At 42.1% G+C, this 24,449-nt stretch overlaps 1 protein-coding gene across 1 annotated transcript in view; it reads left to right on the forward strand.

Moving 5' to 3' along the window:
• LOC111949304 (ras-related protein Rab-38-like) overlaps positions 1-24,449 on the forward strand; it is a 64,922-nt gene that overhangs the window by 18,845 nt on the left and 21,628 nt on the right. Inside the window, exon 2 of the mRNA XM_023966250.1 lies at positions 7,113-7,243. Within this exon, the coding sequence (XP_023822018.1) occupies positions 7,113-7,243 (131 nt within the window). The remainder of the gene's footprint in view (positions 1-7,112; positions 7,244-24,449) is intronic.

Genomic DNA, 24,449 nt, shown 5'->3' on the forward strand with positions numbered 1-24,449 from the left:
CAAAAACAACCCCAAAGCATTATTTGACTCCAGTCACGCATCTATCAGCATTACTCTAAAACCATGCTCTCAGGGGGGTATCCGAGGGGGGTATTTCAGAAAGCACGTTTAAACTACCCTGACTTTAACCCTGAACTCTGGCTGAAATCTGCTTACTATGGGTATGTCGGTTCCAAAACACCGGATATGAGTTAGTGTAATTACGCTCGACTTGGTAACCCGGGATAATGCGCGTGCAAGGGACGTACATAAAGACATTCTCAATGGATCGCCAATTTCCGGAGTTACCATGAAAACGCGTGGTGAACAAAATAGAGCGCTATACTTTAGTGAGACAGAGTCGGAAATTTTAGTGACGGCGTATGAAGATTATACGCCCATCAAAAAAGTAATACGGCTGCATCAGCAAAAGAAAGAGTTTTTGCTTTCTATTTTCATTTTGACGCATATATATGTATCCAACTTAAATTAATTCAATTGGTAACAACTCAATATTTTTTTAAAACTCAAATTTACACATTTATCTAACTAAATGTCATGTTTCTCCAATTCAATTAAATGTTTTTCCGTCTTAATTTATTGTACTTCTTGAACTCTCATATGTCTAAGTTTGAGCCTGCAGATATACTCAATTTTATAACAATAATATGAATGAAACAAAATGGATTCTCAATATGAAACAGGATAACATTTACCACATCTCCAACTTTAACATTACATAACTAAGAAGTAGGGCTGCTAAATAAACTCATTATGCTCTCCCTCCCTCCTACTCATGGTGCAGAAAGAATTAAATATAACAAAGTCCATAAAAGGTCCAAAAGGTTGAATGTCAAAAACCAAGGCTGAAGGAGTGTGGTTAGAATACAGAACGAGCTGACACAGAAAGTGGAAAGACTGTCTTTTAAATATAGTCAAGTTGATTAGCAAAGTGTAGGCAGCTGTGACAAATCCCCAGGAGCAAAGCAGAATGGGTGGAGTCACAGCCAGCAAAAAGACTAAAGACCAGATGAGAACCTCAAATAACCGTACTAACATACATACCATGACATGACCCTCTCTTCTATGTCTGGCTACCAGGCGGATAACAAGGTTAGTCAGGATGATTACATTGAAACTGGGCAATGAAGTCTTTTTCCAGTATATGGCACTGAGGTACCCACTGATAATCAGCTGGACCGTAACCCTCCCAGTCAACTATGTCTTGGAGACCCCGTCCACTCTTCTAGACTGGGCCTCTGTCTTTAAAACATGGTACAGGTGGGTCCCCAGACCCAGACTGAAGATCACAGTCCCTTGCTCTTTGAAGTTTGCTGATGTGGAAAATTGGTGATATTTTGACAACACGGGGGGAGATCTTGCAGGGAGCCCCAGATCGAGAGATATTATCAGTGATCTTGTATGTCTTCCATTTCTTAATACTTGTTCTTTTCTTTACACCAAGATTCTTATGGATTGCATATTCAGTTTTCCCCGCCTGATAAAGCGTATAAAAAATTGCCAAACCCAAGAAAACACTGGAGTTGCTTACGCAAAGTGGGAACAGGCCAGTCTAGAAAAGCTTGAATCTTGGCAATGTCCATTTGCACATATTCTGGAGTAACTTCATGACTAAGAACGTGGTTTTAGTGGTATGAAACTCACATTTCGCTGCTTTTTACAATAAAGCTGGTTCTCCAGGAGACACTGCAGGACAGCCCTGTTGTGTTGCACAGGGTCTGGAGAGAAGATCAAGATTTCAACAAGATATACAAATACAAACTTGTTAATCACATCCTTGGAAATTTTATTGATTAAACACTAAAAAAACAGCAGGTGCATTACTGAGTCCAAAGGGAAAAGGAGTGTTGAAAGCAGTTTTCCATTCAGCACCCTCTCTTATGCGCACCAAATAGTAGGCGCAGTGGAGGTCCAGCTAGATGAAGATCATGGCGCCTTTAACAAGATCAAAAGCCGTCTGTAACAGAGGATGGGGGGTAGGTATTGCTCACAGGAATATTGTTCAAACCCCCGTAATCGGTGCAAGGGCACAGTCCCCCCTCACATTGGCCAACAGAAAAAAAAACAGCCCCTGCGGTGAAGAAAAGGGTAGAATGATGCCAGCCTGGAGAGTCTCCTGCAGGCATTGGTCAATGGCTTCACGTTCTGGAGAACACAGGGGACAGATGTTGCCCTTTGGTGGTTGGCATCCTGGAAGAATCTGTATGACACAGACAAGTGGATAATGTGCAGGGAGGGACTGAGCCTGAGCTTTACAGAACACATTGCTTAAATCATGGTAGACAGTGAGAACTTTACTGACATCAGAAAGCTCTGGGCGAAGAGAACCCTGATTAGGAAAATGTACTGAATGGCGGCTCCATTCACGCAGTTCAATAAGGAAAGAATTTAATGCTTCAACAGGAATATTGAATTTGCTTACCGCTTCTTGGAAAATGAGATCTCCATCATATAGCCTTTTAAAGTATCAAATTCCTCCTGGGGCTGTTCATGTGAGACCAGGAGCCATGTTGGTGGCTGTTAGGATGGAGAAAAAGAAAAAACACAACTAACCGGGTTTCTTCTGGTCCTGGAAATTCCTGAACAGTTGCGGAGGAAATTACCTGGCTGTCCCCAGTAAAAAAAAAACACCCAACCTCATGCACCTCCGACGATCAGCAGGGGAGAGATGTTCTGATCCTTAATTGATTGATTCCAAGGAAGGAGAAGAATCCGAATGAGGAGCTCGAGAGACGGACGGCTCCAGCGGAGAAAACTCTGGCAGCGATAAAGAGAGAAGCTTTAAGAACTACATTTTTCTCATACGCGTTCCCTTGTTCCGCCAGATTGATAAATCCTTTCAGTTCTGCCGCAACCTCCCTTGCCACGAGCTCATCTTTGAGTGCACTGGAGAGACTGCACAGAAAGATGTCCACTAGTGCCTCGTCTGGTCTGCGGATGCTGGCAGCCAAAGTCCAGAATTCCACAGGATAGTCCACAACGGTGCAGGCTCCTTGTTGGAGGCAGAGCAGCTCCGAGGCAGCTGCTCGATGTGGCGTAGTTGGATCAAATGTACCACTTATGCTAATTCTGGCATATTTATGTTTTGCTATTTTGCTATAGTTTATTATGCTAAAACATTGATTAATATGCACTGTCCTAATTTAAATAAAAAAACACAAAGTGAGAGTCTGGTGGGAAAAGCTTGAAAAGAGGTTTGAGCCCGGCTCCTCTGTCCCCACTCTGCCAAACCCCATTGCTTGGCCCATCCCATCAGGAAACTCAGAGCAAAGGCCACTTTGCTCTGCACGGAGGGAAACTGACTTGGACTGAAGACAAAGTGAAGCTGGCATGAAGTGAGAAACGCCCAGCAGCCCTCAACCGTCCCATCAGACTTTCAGGTGTGCCCGACTGGACTTGTCAGGACGGAGACGTGCTCCAGTTGAGCGAAGCTGCTGTATGGCTGACATACAGCCACCCACATTTTGGCTGATAATTCTTCAGCTAATGGCAGTGATTCTCCTGCTGGGTAGTGATCTGATGTTCTATATAAAGGCTTTGAAGAGTTTGTTGAGTAGTGGAGGAGTTTTTATGAAGAGCGTATCGAGGCTTGGTTAATTAAGAAGAGAAGCTGAAAATGATGACTATGAAAGAAGATCCACTCCTGGGCTGTACCACGTGACTGATCCACCCTGCTGATCCAGACCAGCACCTTTTTAATCAATCATCAATCTTCATTACCATAGCACTTTTTATAGTTGGTGACAAAGAAGTTCTGTACACCAAGAAAAATACTGTAAGACAAGCAAATAAGATTATAGATAGGGTCACCCCTCCCCCAGAGGGGAGGGCAGGGAGGGGATGTTTTTTGTGTCCACTAGATGTTCTACTAGCACAAATAAAGCTTCTTGAATCATTGCACTGGAATGAACCAACTGGATGAAAAGCTTCAATGCTTCATGAAGCTTCATCTGCCCATCACTACCTCTGGGTTAGACACGGTTGGCTCGTAATGTCACAGTTTGGCAAGCAGGAAGAAACCCAGCTGCAGGGAAGTACCGCAAATCACTATGTAACAAGTCCAAAAGGTTTAATGACAAAAACCAAGGCTAAGGGAGCATTTACAATACAGAATGAGCTGACACAGAAGGCTGAAAGAGAGTTCCTTAAATATTGTGTGGCTGATTAACAATGGAAAATGGGTGGCGTCAAAGCCAGCCTGCACAGAAACAAAAGACAAGATAAGAAACAAAAATAATCATACAAACATACACAAAATGACCCAAGAACTGTGCAGAGAAGAAAACCGAAAATCTACATTTGAAAAAAAACCTCAGAGTTAGGATTTAGAAAATCCTCGCCACACAAATTGTCATCAGACTGCACGGTCCATAATGGGTTGTCTAAAAAAGGTCTATGGTTTTGTAACTTACTACATTTTTGCACATTTTTTATGCCTTTATTAAACCAAGAAATTATAAAATTATACCTGAACTTTATGCCTAAACCAAGTTTGACAGGTGATAGCATTGCAATATGCAGACTACTCAATACAATATTTAACATCAGTATAAGGATATAATAGGGGAATTATTGTGTCGGAAACCACATATGTCGGGGATATCCAAAGGAAGTTTTCAAATGGTGGCAATTTTGTGACAAGGTCTGAGAAGTGGTGATTTTCACTTTTTCCACAATATGGAAAATGGAAACTTTTGTTTGAGCAATGTTCACGAAATTTGACTCACATGACGTCAGCTCGAGTCTACTATCACCACAGAAGTTTTGCTGACCCTTGACCTCGGGAAAAGGCTGCCATCTTGAATTAAAAGAAAACAGCTTCAGATACAGCTACAAACGAAAACTCGTCCTAGGAATTTTCATCCATCTTCTCCTATCTTTTTGAACACAATCGGGTAGCTACTGTGCAAAAAATGTTTGAATTAGAAGTTCTAAATTTTGAACGGCGTGCATTTGGCAAGTTCACATATGTTGCGATCATAGCTAGTTTGCACATTTTTTATCGGAATGTCCTCAACATGATTCACTGGCTCAGGCTGAACAAAACAATATGGCAAACTACTTGAATACATGAAGTTTTTGCATTACAAATCTTCTCAAAAAAATGTGGACCTGAGAGCAGCTTAAACTGTAGGCTCCTGTCTTTCAAATAGGGCTGATAACTTCATGTGGGAGGAGCCCCTCCTGGTAATGATGACATCATAGTGGTTAAAACCATAAAAAAAATTAATGGAGCAAAAATTTCCTAGAAGGCTTCAGATTTATTTTTTTTGAATTCACAAACATAACCAATGCGCACCTGTTGGGGATATTCAAACAAAGTATTGCAATTATTATGGGATGGCTACATCAAATACAGCTTGGCAGTCATTTTGGGGCAAAGTTTGAAATTTGGTGGTTTTCACATTTTTCCACAATATGGGAAAAAGAACCTGTTTTTCGTGTGATTTTTGCAGAATTTAACACACATGCCGCCAGCACAGATGCTGGCTCAGAAAAATATATTACGTAACCCTTGTGCTATCCTAGGCACTTTAACGTTGGGAGTTGGGTCATCTAGACCATCTAGACTGTGTGTCGAACCTTTTTTCTTCAATGATTTGTGATCTTCACTGGTGTCCATGGGTGAAATCTTTCCATCTTTATTCACCTTTGTCATGGTAGGAATAACACGTCAATGTAGGGGTGGGGTCATGTAAGATAGCACAAGGGTTAAGATGCTAACCGCGGAAGCACTGCCAGCTGTGATAACAGTCAATACAACATGGGGGGGCTTTTGTGATGTTGACAAAGAATGTCCCTAGGTCAATAACTGTCAACACACATATTAATGAGCCAAACCTCTGTGACTCCCCAATTTTGTCTCTGTCAGGCTGGTCAGAGCTGCATGTGACAAGATGATGTCAAATCCAGTTTTTCCAAAATGGCGGCTTTTCTGTTGCATTTATCTCCATAGAAACCATTTTATGTTGTGGTCGCCTGAGGATTTTGAACACATTGAAGTAAGTGTCAGAAGAATCAGCAAAACAAAATTTTGGGATATTCTTCACAACAGAGGTTATCTGTTAACCACGCCCACATTCCTAATATAATCATACCCTATGTGAGTGTTTTTCAACCAGTGTGCCGCGGCACACTAGTGTGCCGTGGGAGATGGTCAAGTGTGCCGTGGGAAATTGCCTTCATTAACTGATCTAAAAACATTTCCCATCTCCAGGATATCAGCTCTTTGTTCATCCAAACAGGCCCCTGATAAAACACTGAGTAGTTAGGAATATAAAAGATCATAAAATTATTTTTTCTTTGTGTTTATTGGATTTTATTCAAGACATTTTGATAAGAATGACTGTACCACGATTTAGCTGCATCTAAAGCTGTTTGCGGAAAAGTCCCGCCCCTTTAACTGTCTCCACAAATCATTCTTGAAGGCTTAATCACATGTCATCAGTCTGACCAATCAAAATTAGTTAAAGTCTTCACTTCCTAGTTTCGATTTAGCTCAAAAAGTCGCTCAGTTCGAACAAAAATACCAGCTAAAGCTCGTCTTTAGCGGTGTAGCTTTTCACAGAATCCGGTGTCAGACCGTGGAACAAGTGAACAAAACAATGAAGCTCAGAGACGCTTGTCTGTCTACGGTTAGCGGATTTTCGGCACTACATCTCCCATGATGCATTGGGTTAAAGTGACTGTCTTAGCGCACAATGAGTCTCTCCTCTTAACGTCTTAAAACAACGAACACACATCAAACAGTTTTTGAATCTTTTAACTTAACTTTTAATACATCTTTTAGAAAAAAAACAGCTGCAGCTTCCAGCTTTTTCTGCAACAATTATCATATTATATGAGATTGCAGATGGGCTGTAGATCGATACAGACTATGAGCTTTTCCTTTTTTTTTTTTTTATGGATGCTGGTGTGCCGCCGGATTTTTGTCAAGGTTAAAGTGTGCCGTGGCTCAAAAAAGTTTGAAAAACACTGCCCTATGTCAATTAGTTTAACACTTGCCAGGAGTTTATGCATTGAATTTTCACAGTTAACTGTTAATAATGTGTGAGTAACAGCCTCAATGAAGTGGGACAGATTTGTTTTTTCCTGGTTTCTCATTTTATAAGGACAAGAGCGCTATGGAAACATGACCCGCGTGTACTACAAAGAGGCAGTCGGGGCACTAGTCGTCTTTGATATGACCAGACTGTCCACATTTCAGGCTGTCCTAAAGTGGAAAGGGGATCTTGACTCCAAGGTGAGTAAGACTCAAAGACCCACTCTGATGAAAATGGTGTTTCGGTGTTTTAACATATTCTGTAGTTTTTGTTTTTTTTATCACGGTATAAAGAAAATTAAGCTTAAAATTGCTTTTCTGAGTACTTCTTGATTCAAATTGTTTAGAATCAGGACCATATAAAAAGATTCCGTTGGAAAAAGGGTGTATTTGTGATGTAGAATATATGCTGGGCCGGCCACAATCTCCCTGTCCTGCTCCATTCTGATGCATTCACTTGCAGAGATCCATGTTCGTCTTTGTTTGCCTCGTCGTATGGTATTAATAAGAAGTTTGTCAATATTTTTTGGATTGGTAAAAAAAAATGTTCCCTACTTTGTTTTTTGGGTTAAATTTGAGCACTCTGGACCTGATTTTTTGTTTATGTTTTTTTTTCTTAATTATCCGAGATTGTCAAAAATACACCTTGTCGGTGTAAACATTAAGGTTGAAAGTCTGTTATAGTAGGACAACTTCATCATGTCAGTTTTTTAGTTGCGATATGATGTTTAACTGTGCCACAAGGAATTTAAATGAAAATATCTCAAAACGTGGCTTTTGACAGCAATTATTAGGTCAAAAATAGTTGTGAATAAAAATAGATGAATTAGAACAATTAATTACAGGTGACGATAAGTTAATTGCTTAGCAGTTGCTTAGCAGCAGTTGGAAAAACGTGATTCATCACTCCAGAGAACGCATCTCCAATGCTTTGGAGTCCAGTAGCGGTGTGCTTTGCATCTCTGCATCTGACGCTTTGCATTGCACTTGATGATGTGTGACTTGAATTCAGCTGCTAAACCACGAAAACCCATTCCATAAAGCTCTCTGCATTCTGTACTTGGGCTAATCTGAAGGTCACATGAAGTTCAGAGCTCTGTAGCAATTGACTGTGGAGAAAGACTTCTTTGCACTATGCGCTAAAGCATCTTGTAACCCCGATGAAATTCTGCGCTATCACTTTAAATCATACTGCGCTGTCGCTCCTAGTAAAATTCTGCACTGTCACTTTAAATTTGCCGGTTCCCTTGCGCTGTGCAAATACCGCGAGACTATAAGTTCAGTAGTGACGTGGCTTTCGTTCTTGGGAGACCTGTCAAAGCACTGACAGGTTGCAAGTACGAGGGAGCTGGGCTGTGTACCGCTGCTGCAGATCGGCGTTCATCATCTGAAGCCGGGATTTAAATCTGCACAATTGAACAAAAAGTGAACTGGTGAGTGCAGCCATGATTGAGACAGCTGGCGCGGGCGCCAGTTTAAATGAATTGTTTTTTATAATTGGATGTGGTTAAAATGAACTATTTTTCTGCTTGATAAATAATGTTGAAATATAAATTGTGAGTACTCGTTGAAATGAAATTGATGATCATCTACATTGAAATAGAATTTGGAAATGTTGTACAACTATCGATTATGCACTTAAAATAATTTTGTAATTTCCTCTTGATTATGAATTGCATATGCATTTGTTTATTATGTTAATTAAGGAGGTTGTGGGAATATGCTTTCTTTTGATCAAAGGGAATTATTATTTATTTATTGACCCTGTTTTAACAGGCCAGGTCGCAAGACTGGTCGTCTTGCAGACCAATTTACTGGATGCTCAACCTGAGCACTGGACAGAATTGTTTATCAGGGAGTTTTTTACCACTCCCAGAAGGAAAAAAGAGGATAAATCCTCTGCAGATTGCGAGCTAAAAAGGAGCCCCGATCCTGACTTGGATTCTGCCCTCTTCACTGCCAGTGCGGTAGGAACTAACCCCCTTCTCATCCAACAAATCAGCTGGAGTGTTTCTTTCTTTCGTTTTTCCAAAAGAGAACTATAAAAACTCTTTCATAAGGCCTAACGGACGCCTTAAGAACTAGAAAGACAAAACAACAGAAAACATCCTCTGGACTAAAAAAAATCCTTTGTTGTATATATTGTGATTTTTGTATTCACTGTATATTGTAAATACATTTACATTAGCAACTCAAGTCTTGTCTGTTGTTTTTAAACATTCACATTCCTCCATGAGTCGAACCAAACTAGCCCAAATTAATTAAAACCAACTTTGTAAAGTTCATGTAAGACATACATGCTACATAGTAAAAACTTGGCGAGCTAGCTAGGAGGACTGGTTGAATGTTTAATCACCTGACATTGAGAAGAGGTAATTTTTTTTGTCATGGAGGTTTTTTTGAATTTTGGAATTAAAATACCCAATGCAGTTTTGGTACAAGGTATCACTGTCACTACTGACAATGAGGAAGTGTTTGACTTTCTGAAGTCTTACGGGAAAATTAACAAGTTTAAAGTAATTATTGACACGGCTTCAGATTTCAATGAAACGCTTGTGGTTGAATATTGCTCAGGTTCAGCTTTAGAAGCTTTACGGCCCATACTACCTTATACTTTGGTTTCTGAAGACCAAACTTCTTCATTTTGTATTTCTGAGTTGGCAACTGTCTGTGCAACGCAAGCTGCAAAACTACAAACAACTTCGTATCTGTCTGAACTACAAGATTTAGCCCAGTTAACCGGCAAGGATTACGTTCAGGTCCTAACCGCCATGATGACTCAGATTGGTGACTCGGTTGCAGCTCTTCAGCCTCTTTCACAGATAAAGGAGCAACCCATGGACACTCAATCCATGGCATCATCAGTGAGCGGGCAACTAGATAACCCACCACCAGATGTTGGAGAACAAAACCCAGCCATTCCGAGTTTGGAACAGGGTCGACCTGCACAGCCAACACCATCACATCCATCTGCCTCCGGTCTGAATCTTAATCCACCTGAGGTCCAACGTTACGTTGTGGAGCACATTGTGAAAAGTGAGGAGTCAACACACTACCAAAGACTCAAGCCCTTTTCAGGAAGGACTCCTAGACCAACCCATGAAACAGACTATGAAACTTGGAGGTCGGCAGTAGATGTAATGTTGAGAGATCCTGCTGTGTCTGATCTCCAAAGATCAAGAAAGATCATTGACAGTTTGCTACCCCCTGCTGTAGACATCATTAAACATCTGAGTTCTGATATGCTGCCTGCCATTTTCCTAGAAACTCTAGACTCCGCCTATGCCACCGTACAGGACGGAGATGAACTGTTTGCAAAATTCATGGACACTTATCAAAACGCTGGGGAGAAACCATCCTCTTATCTCCAAAGACTACAAGTGGCACTCATCTCTGCAGTGAAGAGAGGAGGAGCTGCAGAAGCTGATATTCCCCGCCATCTTCTTAATCAGTTTTGTCGAGGATGCTGGGATGACAACCTAATCTCAGAACTCAACCTGAAACACAAGAAGACCCAACCACCAAGCTTCGCAGAGTTGCTATTGCTTTTGCGAACTGAAGAGGACAGGGAAGCTGTAAAAGCTCTTCGCATGAAGCAACATCTGGGAGCAACAAAGCAAAAAGTTTCAACCCATGCTCAGTTTGCACGCAGCACTAAAGAGGAGGGAGCTGTAGCACAGTTGACCAATATCACGCAACAACTCGCACGACAATTGGCTGATGTCCAACGGCAATTAGCTTTGCTAACAGCTAATCAGTCCACATCACCATCAGCAGGACCCAGGAACCAGGCGTATTCAAAACAAACAAGAAAATCAGAGAAGCCACCACCGTCTCAGCCCAAACCAGGTTACTGCTTTAGGTGTGGCGAAGACGGACATATAAGACCACAGTGTGAAAATGAATCAAACCCTGCACTAGTGGCTAAGAAGAAGAAGCAGTTCGCCCAAAAGCACCAAAGCACTTTTTCATCCAAGCCGTTAAACTAAAATTGGTGCCTGTTGTGGGACAAATGGGAGCCAAAAGTCATATAAGTCCCAACAAGAAAAATCATGTTCAGTGTGCAGTTCAGTCCAGTTCCAAGAAGACGTTGTTTCCAAAAGGGCTCATCGGTTCAAAGTGTACTGCTATGTTGAACATTGCTGGTTCACAGTGTTGTTGTTTATTGGACACTGGATCTCAAGTAACCACCATTCCTGTTTCTGTTTACAATAAACTGTTGACAAATCAACCTGTGAAGTCTCTGGACCACCTTCTGGAAGTGGAGGGTGCAGCAGGACAGTCTGTGCCATATTTAGGATATGTAGAAACCACCATAACTTTTCCTTCGGATTTTCTTGGAGCTGAGTTTGAGGTTCAAACTTTAGCGTTGATAGTCCCAGATGTACACGCAAATACTTCAAGCCCTGTACTGATCGGGATGAACACCCTTGAAGTTTTGTATCATAAATATCTGGACAGCGACTGTAATACCTACCAGCCTAAAGCATATGGGTACAAAGTGGTTCTGAAATCTTTAGAACTTCGTCATAACCAAACCCAAGCAAGAAAAACTGGAGTTGTGCGGTTGCAGAGTCCAACCCCTGTGCTTATTCAGGCAGGGCAAACAAAGGTTTTAGAGGGTTCTGCTAAGATGGATGCTACATCTACAAGTAAATGGGCAATCATTGAGCACCCTTCTTCCATTTTGCCTGGTGGACTCTGTGTACAAAGTTGCCTAATTACTCTTCCGCAACATTCACCCTATAAAGTTCCTGTCATCCTAAAAAACGAATCCAAGCAAGACATTTTAATTCCAGCCCTATCAATCATCGGTGACGTGTGTGACTCGCCAACTGTTTTGTCACAGCAAGTTGCTGCCCCTACAGCCAAAGAAAAGACTGTTATGGAGTTTAACTTTGGGGACTCACCCATTACCCCTGAATGGAAGGACCGCATAACAGCAAAGTTGAACAACATGCCAGAGGTATTCGCTCAACATGACCTGGATTTTGGCTGTACGAGCAAAGTAAAACATCACATTAAGTTACTGGACCAAACACCTTTCAAGCATCGTGCACGTCCCATCCATCCAAAGGATCTGGAAGCAGTCCGGAACCATCTACGGGATTTGCTTGAAGCTGGAGTCATAAGAGAATCTGAGTCTTCATTCTCTTCTCCAATCGTGGTGGTCCGTAAGAAGACTGGTGATGTCCGGCTTTGTATTGATTACCGGAAGCTGAATATACAGACCATTAAAGATGCCTATGCTTTACCCAATTTGGAGGAGTCATTTGCGGCTCTGCATGGTTCTAAATGGTTTAGTGTATTAGATCTGAAGTCTGGTTATTATCAAATAGAGATGGCTGAAGAAGATAAGGAGAAGACCGCTTTCGTCACTCCACTTGGATTTTGGGAATGGAACAGAATGCCTCAAGGAGTAACGAATGCCCCAAGCACATTTCAGAGGCTGATGGAAAAGTGTATGGGTGATCTACATCTACGTGAAGTTCTCGTATTTATTGATGATCTGATAGTTTTTTCCGCTTCCCTTGAAGAGCATGAAAGACGCCTCCTCTGTGTGTTAAACAGGTTAAAGGAATTTGGTCTAAAACTATCACCAGATAAATGTAAATTCTTTCAGACAAATGTGCGGTATTTAGGTCATGTAGTGTCTGAGAGAGGAGTGGAAACGGACCCAGAGAAGATTTCCACCTTGAAATCCTGGCCAGTTCCCCGTAATCTTAAAGAATTACGGTCTTTTCTTGGGTTCGCCGGTTATTATCGACGGTTTATAAAAGATTATGCCACCATAGCCAAACCTCTTAACCATCTCACACGAGGATATCCACCAGTCCGTGCAAAGATCAAAGGAAAGGGTCAAGCTGGAAATTATTTGGACCCAAAACTTTCATTTGGTGAGAGATGGACTCCAGATTGCCAGAATGCGTTTACATCCCTCATTGCCAAACTCACTTCTGCACCTGTTCTAGGATTTGCCAACCCCAAGGAACCTTACATACTGCACACAGATGCAAGCACGACAGGGTTGGGGGCTGTTTTATATCAGGAGCAAGAAGGAAGGCTTCGGGTGATAGCGTACGCCAGTCGAGGTCTGTCTCAGAGTGAGTCAAGATACCCCGCTCATAAGTTGGAGTTTTTGGCTTTAAAATGGAGCGTAACAGAAAAGTTCCATGATTACCTCTATGGTGCCAGCTTCACTGTCGTCACAGATAGTAACCCCCTGACTTACGTCTTGACCTCAGCTAAGCTTGATGCTGCCAGTCATCGATGGTTAGCTGCGCTTTCCACGTATTCATTCAAACTGCAGTACCGTGCTGGTCGTCACAATGTAGATGCTGATGCTTTGTCAAGACGTGCTCATCAGGGAGCAGTAGATGAGGACCAAGCCTGCCAAGAACCAGAGCTGGTTCAGCACCTAACTGAGCAGCAATGTCAGACCGGCGACGTGGGAGAACTTCCTCCTGATGTTGTAGATGCCATCTGTAATAGTTGTCTGCTGAGAACAAAATCCGATTCTCCTCTCTGCAATGTCGCCCTGATTGAGTCTTTATCAGTGACTACTGGAGCTGTTCCAGACATTTATGAAGAGGATTTCTATGGGTTTCCACTTATTCCACCCCTGTCCCGTGAAGCTATAAAAGCTGAGCAGCAAGCTGATGCAGCCATCCGGGAAGTGATTCATCAACTGATCACTGGTGAAAAAATCCCCCCTCTAGTTAGGGAGGAGCTTCCAGAGCTGACTTTTCTTTTACGGGAGTGGAACCGGTTGGAGCTGGATGATGGCATATTGTATCGGAAGCGACGCCAGGAGGACACTTATGTTCTCCAGTTGGTTCTGCCTCCAAATTTGCGTCCTGCTGTGCTAAAGGCCTTGCATAACGATATGGGGCACATGGGCGTTGAGCGCACCCTTGATTTGGTGCGTCAACGGTTCTTCTGGCCCAGGATGGCAGCGGGTGTGGATCAGACAATTAAAACCTGTGACCGGTGTGTTAGGCGGAAAGCCTTACCTGAAAGAGCCGCTCCATTGGTGAACATAAGAACGTGTCGTCCTCTTGAACTTCTGTGCATGGATTTTTTGTCACTGGAACCGGACAGTGCCAATACTAAAGACATCCTGGTTCTCACGGATCATTTCACAAAGTTCTCTGTTGCCATACCTACCCCAAATCAGAAAGCCAAAACAGTTGCAAAGTGTCTGTGGGAAGAGTTCATAGTCCATTATGGCATCCCAGAGCGCCTGCACTCTGATCAAGGCCCAGACTTTGAGTCAAAGTTGATTAAAGAGCTTTGTGAAGTTGCTGGGATAACTAAAACCAGAACTACTCCCTATCATCCTCGTGGTAACCCGGTGGAACGTTTTAACCGAACGCTCTTGAACATGTTGGGGACATTAGAGGCTAAACAAAAGTCCAAATGGAGGGAGTACGTGAAACCTTTAGTGCATGCTTATAACTGCACAAGGAATGAGGTCACAGGGTTCACGCCTTATGAACTTCTTTTTGGTCGTTCCCCTCGACTCCCTGTTGACTTGGCTTTTGGTTTACCTGTTCGTGACCCTCCTAGTGTTTCCCATTCAGAATATGTAAAAAATCTTCGTTCACGCCTAGAGGAGAGTTACAAGCTGGCTTCACAGCATTCACTCAAGTCTAATGAGAAAAACAAACGTCGCTTTGACCAGAGGGTAATACCCTGTAGTTTGGAGGTTGGAGACAGAGTTCTGGTTCGAAATGTTCGGCTACGTGGGAAGCACAAGCTGGAAGATAAATGGGAGCATGACGTCTATGTGGTGACCAAACGTGCTGGCAACCTCCCTGTCTACACCATAAAACCTGAGACAAAGGATGGGCCGAGCCGCACACTTCATCGAGACTTACTTTTACCCTGTGGGTTTCTTCCATCAAGTCCTGTTCAATCTTCCAATGCAGAAACCTCTCCAGTCAGACCAAAATCACGAAGTCAGTCCAAACTTCAGTCTGATTCTGTCGATCTTCCGGAAGAAGATGCTGAGTCTGTCCTTTCAGAAGGTTTGGTTCCGTCGCCAGTAAGGTTCCGAGTGCCACAACCTTCAGGGCAGCCACAGCTTGCACCAGGAAGCTTGGATTGCTGCATCTTCCCATCAACAGCAGTAGGCTCTTCTGCTGATCCTCAACTCAAAAGCACAACCATGGTTCCTTCATCTATGGGGGCAAAAGGGGCTAACTTGCCTGAGGTTGCAGAACCCGTACTGATGCCTGAAGGTGATCCCTCTAATCTTGCCAGTAACGAGTCTGAACAACCTGCGGAAGTTTCTGTGGAAGAAGACTTGCCTACCGACGTGTCCATAACCTTACCTGATGTCGGGTTGTCTCTGGAGTCTGAGGTTGGAGATGCTGTTCAATCTGAGTCATCACCAGAAGTAGCTAACCCCAACACTACCGTTATGCCTTGTGATCCTATAGGGGAAGATTTAACACCCAGACGATCTACTCGGCAACGTCGACAGCCAAGTAGGCTTAAGTATTCAGTGTTGGGAAATCCGCTTATTTCTGTTATACAAACACTACTTCAGAACGTGTCAAAAGCTTATTCGAGTGCTTTGGATCAAGCCATTGCAGCAGACTCATCTTAGGCATTGTATTGATATGCGACGCGGACGCGCATGAACTAAAGTGGGGAGGGTGTAACCCCGATGAAATTCTGCGCTATCACTTTAAATCATACTGCGCTGTCGCTCCTAGTAAAATTCTGCACTGTCACTTTAAATTTGCCGGTTCCCTTGCGCTGTGCAAATACCGCGAGACTATAAGTTCAGTAGTGACGTGGCTTTCGTTCTTGGGAGACCTGTCAAAGCACTGACAGGTTGCAAGTACGAGGGAGCTGGGCTGTGTACCGCTGCTGCAGATCGGCGTTCATCATCTGAAGCCGGGATTTAAATCTGCACAATTGAACAAAAAGTGAACTGGTGAGTGCAGCCATGATTGAGACAGCTGGCGCGGGCGCCAGTTTAAATGAATTGTTTTTTATAATTGGATGTGGTTAAAATGAACTATTTTTCTGCTTGATAAATAATGTTGAAATATAAATTGTGAGTACTCGTTGAAATGAAATTGATGATCATCTACATTGAAATAGAATTTGGAAATGTTGTACAACTATCGATTATGCACTTAAAATAATTTTGTAATTTCCTCTTGATTATGAATTGCATATGCATTTGTTTATTATGTTAATTAAGGAGGTTGTGGGAATATGCTTTCTTTTGATCAAAGGGAATTATTATTTATTTATTGACCCTGTTTTAACAGGCCAGGTCGCAAGACTGGTCGTCTTGCAGACCAATTTACTGGATGCTCAACCTGAGCACTGGACAGAATTGTTTATCAGGGAGTTTTTTACCACTCCCAGAAGGAAAAAAGAGGATAAATCCTCTGCAGATTGCGAGCTAAAAAGGAGCCCCGATCCTGACTTGGATTCTGCCCTCTTCACTGCCAGTGCGGTAGGAACTAACCCCCTTCTCATCCAACAAATCAGCTGGAGTGTTTCTTTCTTTCGTTTTTCCAAAAGAGAACTATAAAAACTCTTTCATAAGGCCTAACGGACGCCTTAAGAACTAGAAAGACAAAACAACAGAAAACATCCTCTGGACTAAAAAAAATCCTTTGTTGTATATATTGTGATTTTTGTATTCACTGTATATTGTAAATACATTTACATTAGCAACTCAAGTCTTGTCTGTTGTTTTTAAACATTCACATTCCTCCATGAGTCGAACCAAACTAGCCCAAATTAATTAAAACCAACTTTGTAAAGTTCATGTAAGACATACATGCTACAATCTGCTGACCCCTCTCCGTCAGTTTACATGGCCAACCCCTTCATGGTAAATGGTAAATGGCCCATACTTGCATGGCACTTATCTACCTTTCCCGAAGGGGAAAGCGCTTTACAGTCACAGTCCTATTCACCCATTTACACACACTAATGGCGGCTCCACTGCTAAACACTGGCACCAACCTGCCAGCCTTCCACCAGGGGAAAGCTGGGGTTCAGTGTCTATGGGCGGGCAGGTGGTAATCTAACCTGCAATCTTCAGATTAAAGGTCGATCGCCCTTCCACTGCACCACAGCCGAGTAGCTGTAATCCCAAACTCTTACAAATTGATTATGATAGAGCTGACAGTTGACTGTGGGATATTAAGGATGAAAGACATTTCACACCTGGATTTGTCGACGGGCTGTCTACCTGTAGGTTCGCTGAGCTGAGACCTAAAGGCTGCAGTGTCCAGCAGCAATGACAGAGCTACGGCATCAAGCTCCATTGAACACCATTTAAAAGGCTTTAGGTGTAAGTAGGCCTGGGCGAAAAATTGATTGAATGAATTAATTAGAATTTTTTGTTACGGGCGATTTAAAAAATAACTAAATCGAGTTTTTGTGTAATGTCGCATTTTTGGCTCCCCAGAGCTTCCGTAGCGTAGGCTGTATGGAAAGCGACAAACAACAACATCATAGCACACACAACACACCAAGCGACAGCATGGCTACCGGTGAGAGTGGGAAGTTTGTTCCCAAGAAAGGAATAAAATCATCTGTTGTTTGGAACTGGTGTGGGTTTACTGACATGGAGGAAGAGAGCTGCAACATTTGCCTAAAGCTCATCGCAGTCAAAGGCTTGCACTCGCGTTTCACCACACGCTCAGTCCTTTTACACACGCAGCCCCCTGGCACACATACACATACTCATTCTACAGCACCTACCGTATTTTCCGGACTATAAGCCGCTACTTTTGTCACCAACTTTCGACCCTGCGGCTTATTCAATGATACGGCTTTATGCTTTTATTTAACGGCCGCCAGGAGCACTCCAGCAGCCTCAGAGGGGAGACCGCCATAATTCTATGTCCAGCAACAAGCGCGATTGCTTTGACACACACTCAAGCAGCCAAACAGCATTGGTACTGTAATCTTTTAATAAAGAATACTGTGATGTAATTATTACTTGTCTGCCTGAGGATTTTTTTGTTCGGAGGCGGCGGCGGGGGGAGGGGGGGTGACCGCAACTCCTGCTGTGCTTCATCATCTTCTCCATGGAGAAGACGGGGCTTATTAATTTGATTAAAACCTTAGACCCCAGACATGAGCTGTATGGTTGATCCTTTAGAAAATGGTGCTACTACCTTTTAATCTAGACTACAAAGTGTGACGTAAAACACAGCTGGGAATAACTGACTTTTTATTTTGGACAAGTGAAAACAAGTGTAGAATAATACAAAAACAAGAAAAAAATTGTATAAAACAAGAAAATTATATACAGCAAAATTATATAAACAACACAAGTCCAAAAGAGAGTGAGAATAAGAAAAACCCAAGAGTGTGTTCATTTATTTATTATTCATCCCAAAAATGGGGGTTACATTTTTCTTGCGTTTGATTAAATAAAGTCAAAATTTGCTTTAAGTTGTCTGCCGTTTGTTCTTATTGCTTTCCTTAAGTGTGTGTGTTTGCAGGGGGGGGGATCGAATTAAAAAAATGAAATTGGAGATTTTATTTTTAAGGCCATATTGCCCAGCCCCAGGTGTGAGCCCACAGAGTGAATGGTGGTTGAGCTTGGTTGACTGGGTCAGTGCTTGGCAGTGCTGGGTAAGGAACCACACATTCTTGAGAAGTGGTTCCTCTTTCTTCAGCGTTGGCAGGTGGCTGGACAGGTGGGAGCAAATGTGGAAGATGAGCAGTAATGAAGCAATCCTAGATATCCTGGGACGTTCACCTGTGTGAAGGCCAAGGATGGAGAGGAGTCTGGTTTCAGCGTCTGTAGCGATTGTCTGTGAGAATGCAGTGGAATCTTGGATGTGGGCTGTAGCTGCGCCAGCTGCGACGGTAACAGCTTAGCTGATTTCAACTGAAACCTGACATCCATGGATGTGTGTTAGCTTGGGGTCGCAGTTGGCAGGGCTGGCTCATCCTGGAAGGGGCTTAACTTATCTACGTCACAATGTGAGAACTCAATTGTTTTCATGGATTGGGATGGGCTGGTGTTCAGAGTGCTGGTTTTTAGAGGAATACTCAGAGATGCACGAATGGATTAAAATGCTGCTTTTGGGTTGTTCATAGTGAGGAATAAACATTACAATACACTTAAAAGCTAAAAATTTTGCATGATATAAGCCCTTTAACAAAAATAAAACATACAAAAATATCATCCTCTACATTATATTAAAACATGCATAATGTAGCATACCGAATTTGGTTCAAAATCATCACAACTCTAAACAAAATACTTCAGCAGTGTGTGTGAAAGTTTAAGAGACTGAGAGACAGATTATTTGCCCCACTACCTGCTGATAACATTTGCACTACTGAAAGATGATCCTTTATGTGTTTGCCCAACACTGTAATGGGTGGCAGTGGCTCAGGAGGTTGAGCAGGTCGTCCAATGATTGAAGGGTCAGCGGTTCGATGCCTGCTCCCCCCAGTCAACTGTTGTTGTGTCCTTGGGCAAGACACTTCACCCTCCTTGCCTCCAGTGTGGCTCCACTGGTGTGTGAATGCGTATGAATGTCCCGGTGATGGTCAGAGGGATCGTAGGTGTGAACTGGCAGCCACGCCTCTACCATCACCAAGTATACATGAGGAGTGAATGAATAATGGACACATTGTAAGCGCTTTGTGCGTCTGGAAAAGCGCAGATAAATCTAATCAATTATTATTAATATGTATTTGTCCACTATTCTGCAAATGATGCACAGGACAGGTAGAACAGGACAAGAGGAAGGAACATTTAAACCCATGTTGGACGGAAGTTTCCAGAGGTGCTTGGGGTACTCACACCACTTTTTATCTCTGAATCTTCTGTAGCAAGTTGAATGAAAACCAGCGTCAGTATTTTTCTCCTTTTAAACTGCTTATTTTCATTTTTGAGTGTTTTCCTCCTCCAAAGTCGTTGATGTGTTTGCTGCCATTATGGATATGCTTCTGTTGGACCAGCAGCTTACACGTGACCCAAACCACAGTGCACTTGCTAATGTAAATATGTGAGTAAAGTAAGCAGTTCTGACTTCAAACAGATTTTTTTTAAACTACAGGTTAACAAATAGAGAACTTTGACACTCTAGCTTAGGGCCAATATACATATCTTTGTTATTTAGAAAAACGTTTTTAGCTCCCCTATGTCGGAATGAAATGATATGAAACAGCTTTCACCTTATGGCCTATTAAATATATGTATCCCAACTTACTGTAGCAAAACCTTCTTTGAAGCCTTCTTTGAAACTTGTTTTACAGAAGATTTTCATGAGACTAAAGACTTCATAAAAAGCACTTGTGTATTCTATAGATAAGTTGTAATGTAGTCTTTTCAGTAGCTGCTGTGCAAAGTTAAAGAGGAAAAACGTTTATTGCTGACTAACATAGATGTATACATTTTGCAGACAAAGAGACATGGTTATGCTAAATGGAAACCCACAGTCAGCAGTCCAGTATCGAGTGTTCGCAGCAGCTCCTTAGTAATGTGTTTAGAATGACACCATCTGCTACCAGCAAGCATTGCCACTTTTTTCCTCTTAACTCTCACTGCCCTGCCTGGAGCCTTCTTTTCCTCATTCAGAAAACAAAGTTAAGAGAAAGACACTTCTTTGCAGCTGCATGTCTCTGTGGATCTCATTGGTTTTCCTGCTAGGGTTTTCGAGAGCTCTTTCTTCTGTTTTATTCACCACTCACCAAGTCAGCTGCTTGTCCTCAATTATCCAAAAAATTGTGTGACCTAAATTGGCTGGAGAGACATAGACGCTGAAAACAATGACCACAGTATAATGTTGACAAGAAAAGGCTGGTTGTTAAAATTGTTCCAGTGTGAGTACCAGTGGGAATGAAATCCCAAATGAGCATCTTCAAAGATAAAAAGGACAGCTTATCATAACCCGACTGAGTTTATGTGCTTTTTTTTTGGTTGAGAAAAAATCCGCGTTGATGATTTTTTTTGTGTGTCCATTTTTTAAATAATGGCTCAGAAATATGCAAACTGTTATGTTACCCATTTTTAAATGTTATGACCTCCACATCTATAAATCACCAACCATTTCCAGGCCATGGACCGGATTAATGTCTGACAAAAGTTTCACGGACTGGCCTGTACGAGGTTGAAGTTGGCATCAGATTCTTTTTATGTTTTAACTTCCAGTTTCCGTCAACTTTTGAGGGTAAATTTCATCCTCTTTAAAATATACGCAACTGGTTTAAACTTTATTTGTATAATAGATTTTATGCATTGACTATATAAGAGAACTGGACTGAGCGAGTGTGAAATCCCTTAATTCTGGCTACAGCAAAATTATGTAAATTCCATCTCCATTTCTTTGCGATACAGACGTCTCCATGTTGAAGCAAGATGACAGTGATTGGTCCGAGTCAGTCTGAGTCAACGTTTCTATGGCAACTGCTGCCGCCAATCAGGAGTAAGCTTGTCTGAAGTCCACTAAAAGGATGACCCAAATGCAGGACTAGACTACAAGGTTGAGGGAAGATCCAGAGTTCTTTTAATAACAGAGAACACTACACTAGGTGGGAAAAACTCCACAAACTTAACAGGACTTGAAAACACAATGACAGACAGACTGAACTAAAGCAACACTCAGACACAGAGAGTGGAAACCGACACACTTAAATAGAGCCAAAACAACTTAACCCAAAGTGCAGACAGCTGTACGCCACTCATGGAGAGCAACAGTAGCACACAAGACACAACAGGTAAAACAAACAGAACTGAAGATTGTGACAGAACTCTCCTGCTTACGTCCGGCTACCAGATGGACGACACGGCTGGTCCTTGTCCAAGATGCGTCATTCAGGAACCCACTGATGATCAGCCGGACTATAACCCTCCCAATCCACCAGGGGCCTGTTGCACAAAAGTAGGATAAGGGATTAAGCCAGGATATCTTGGTGATCCTGGCTCAATTGATCCCCAATCCGGTTGCACTAAAGCTGGATAGGGGGCAGGAGGATATGTTATGGTATAAATTACCATGGAGATTTATTCTGTGGAGCTAGCCTGCTCCAGACCAGGCTAAATTCCAGGATCTATTTAATCTCATCCCTAATGTCAGTCACCAGTCGCCACAAATGGAAACCAATAGTTATTTCACTGCTCACTATACATTGTTATCACATATAACTAGACTAGTTATATCTAAAACTAGACTAGTTTTAGATGATGTTGCTATCATTAGATAATTTACAGTTTCCCATAGACTATAAGGCTATATGTAAAATAATAGAATATTAGGGCCACAGAGGGGAAAAAAAGACAAGTCATAATATTGTAAGACAGGACAGTTGTTAAAATGACAGATGTGGGGCATTTTTGTGAAATTGTGCTTCAGTATGGTTTCATAAACGAAGACATGCTGATGTGCCAGAATATGAAGTATCACTATCAAAACTGTAAAAAGAATATATTGCTTTTCTGCAGAAAGAACCAGCCTCATAAATTTATGACTTTATCCTTTTTTCCTTAGTGGGCCCTAGTACTCTGTCATATAAAATAATACACATTCCATTTAAAACACAATGTGTAACATTATGTTCCTTTATTGAATAAGGACAAATTAAAGCAGGTAAACTACACTCAAAAAAAGGTTCACTTTGAATGAACATAAGAAAATTATGGAAATGATTTCCACATGATTAGATAGGGTTACTTGAACAAAAAGGAATCATATTGGTCCTACTTAATGTACTTAGGTTCAAACTAATAAATTTAAGTTGATTCAATCTAAATACTGCAGTTGGACCCAACTTTAAATTAATATTGTTGCTCACTCTAAAAAGATAAAAGTTGATCCAACTTAACTGAATCACTTCAATTGGTAACACCTCATTAAATTAAGTTTATTCAAATTAAATTTGTATGACTTCCTAACACAATTTATGTTGTGTTAGGAATAAAACCCATGGACAAAAACTCACACTTAGACCCCAATCTGCCCAGATAGACAAAGAAAATGGAATCCCACAATTCCTTGCGATTACTAATGTATCCAATTTAATGTTATCATATTGGATCAACATGATTGAAATTAGTAACTTTTAAATGGATTATTTTTATGTACGATCGACATGATTCATTCACGTAAGATTTACAAATATAACATTTTCTGGTTGAAATGACAAGTTACATTTTCGTAAACTTAATTGGCTGGAAATTTAATTTAAATTCTTTTTGAGTGTGCTTTATCACTGTGGCGGTGTTGCCTTTCTTCTTAATTAAATCTTTAACCTCCTCGTATGCCTCCATGAGGATTTGTGCTTCCGACAGGGAAAAGTACGCGGCTCTAGTTGCCATGGTAAATCAGTTTATCTGTGATCTGTGGCAGGGTCTATTTGAGTGAGCTGTGAGCGCGCACCTATCCAGGATTGGTTACACCTGGCTTGATGTATCCGTGTCTGCTCATCCTGGCTTGGTCTTTGTGCAACCAATTAAGCCTGGACGCACATGTTGTGGATTCATTGAGCTCAGCTCAGTCATTTATCCCGGATGTCTTAATTCTACTTTTGTGCAACAGGCCCCAGGTACTGGATGCCCCGGCCTACCCCCCGAGAAGCGAGAAGAGTTTTGACAGTGTATACTGGGCTTCCATCCATGAGACGGGGAGGAGGGGGATCCTCCGATGCTGCATGGAGAGGACTCACTCTCTCAGTCTTCAGCTTGCTCAGATGGAACACCGGTTTTACTCTTAAGGTGCGCTGGAGGTCCAGCTTCACAATGAAGCAAGGATGCAGTTTCTTGGAGCCACCCTTGAGAAGGAAGTCTGTGGAGTTCAGCCAGACAGTGTCCCCCACCTTGTACTCTGGCGGAGAGGTCCGTCAACGATTTGTCACTGGCACGTTCTGCTTGTTTTGTTTTCGGTTTTCACTTTTTGATCTTGTTCAGGTCTGCTGTGGCTTCTCCTTCTCCTTCTGCTTGTTTTGTTTTCGGTTTTCACTTTTTGATCTTGTGCAGGTCTGCTGTGGCTTCTCCTTGCTGCTCTGCCCACTCACCTGTGCTTCCTACTGGAGTCCACAGCTGCACCTTGTTTGCTGGTAGAGTTGTCTGCCTATTTAAGTCACCTTGTTTTATGTCTCTCTGTTGGAGCGTTATGTGTGCTGTCTTGTTATCATTTGGTGTGCAGATGCAGCTCCTTAGTTTTTTTATTTACTGTTATTAAACAGTTTTCAACTTGCCCTTTTTGCATTGAAGCCTTACTCTGCATCTTGATTCTTGAGATTTAAACCGTATCAGCCACAGCACTGAGCCTCTTGGGGTTTCTCAACAGCTGACTTTTGAATGTCTTCTGGGTGCGTAGACAACGCAGTACAAAAGCCGCTGGACCAGTTGTGGTGCTAGTGGGGGAACAGAGGTGGCTGAACATAAGCAGCCTGGAAAGGT

This window comes from Oryzias latipes, chromosome 18 (assembly GCF_002234675.1).
Source record: "Oryzias latipes chromosome 18, ASM223467v1".
Classification (NCBI taxonomy): domain Eukaryota; kingdom Metazoa; phylum Chordata; class Actinopteri; order Beloniformes; family Adrianichthyidae; genus Oryzias; species Oryzias latipes.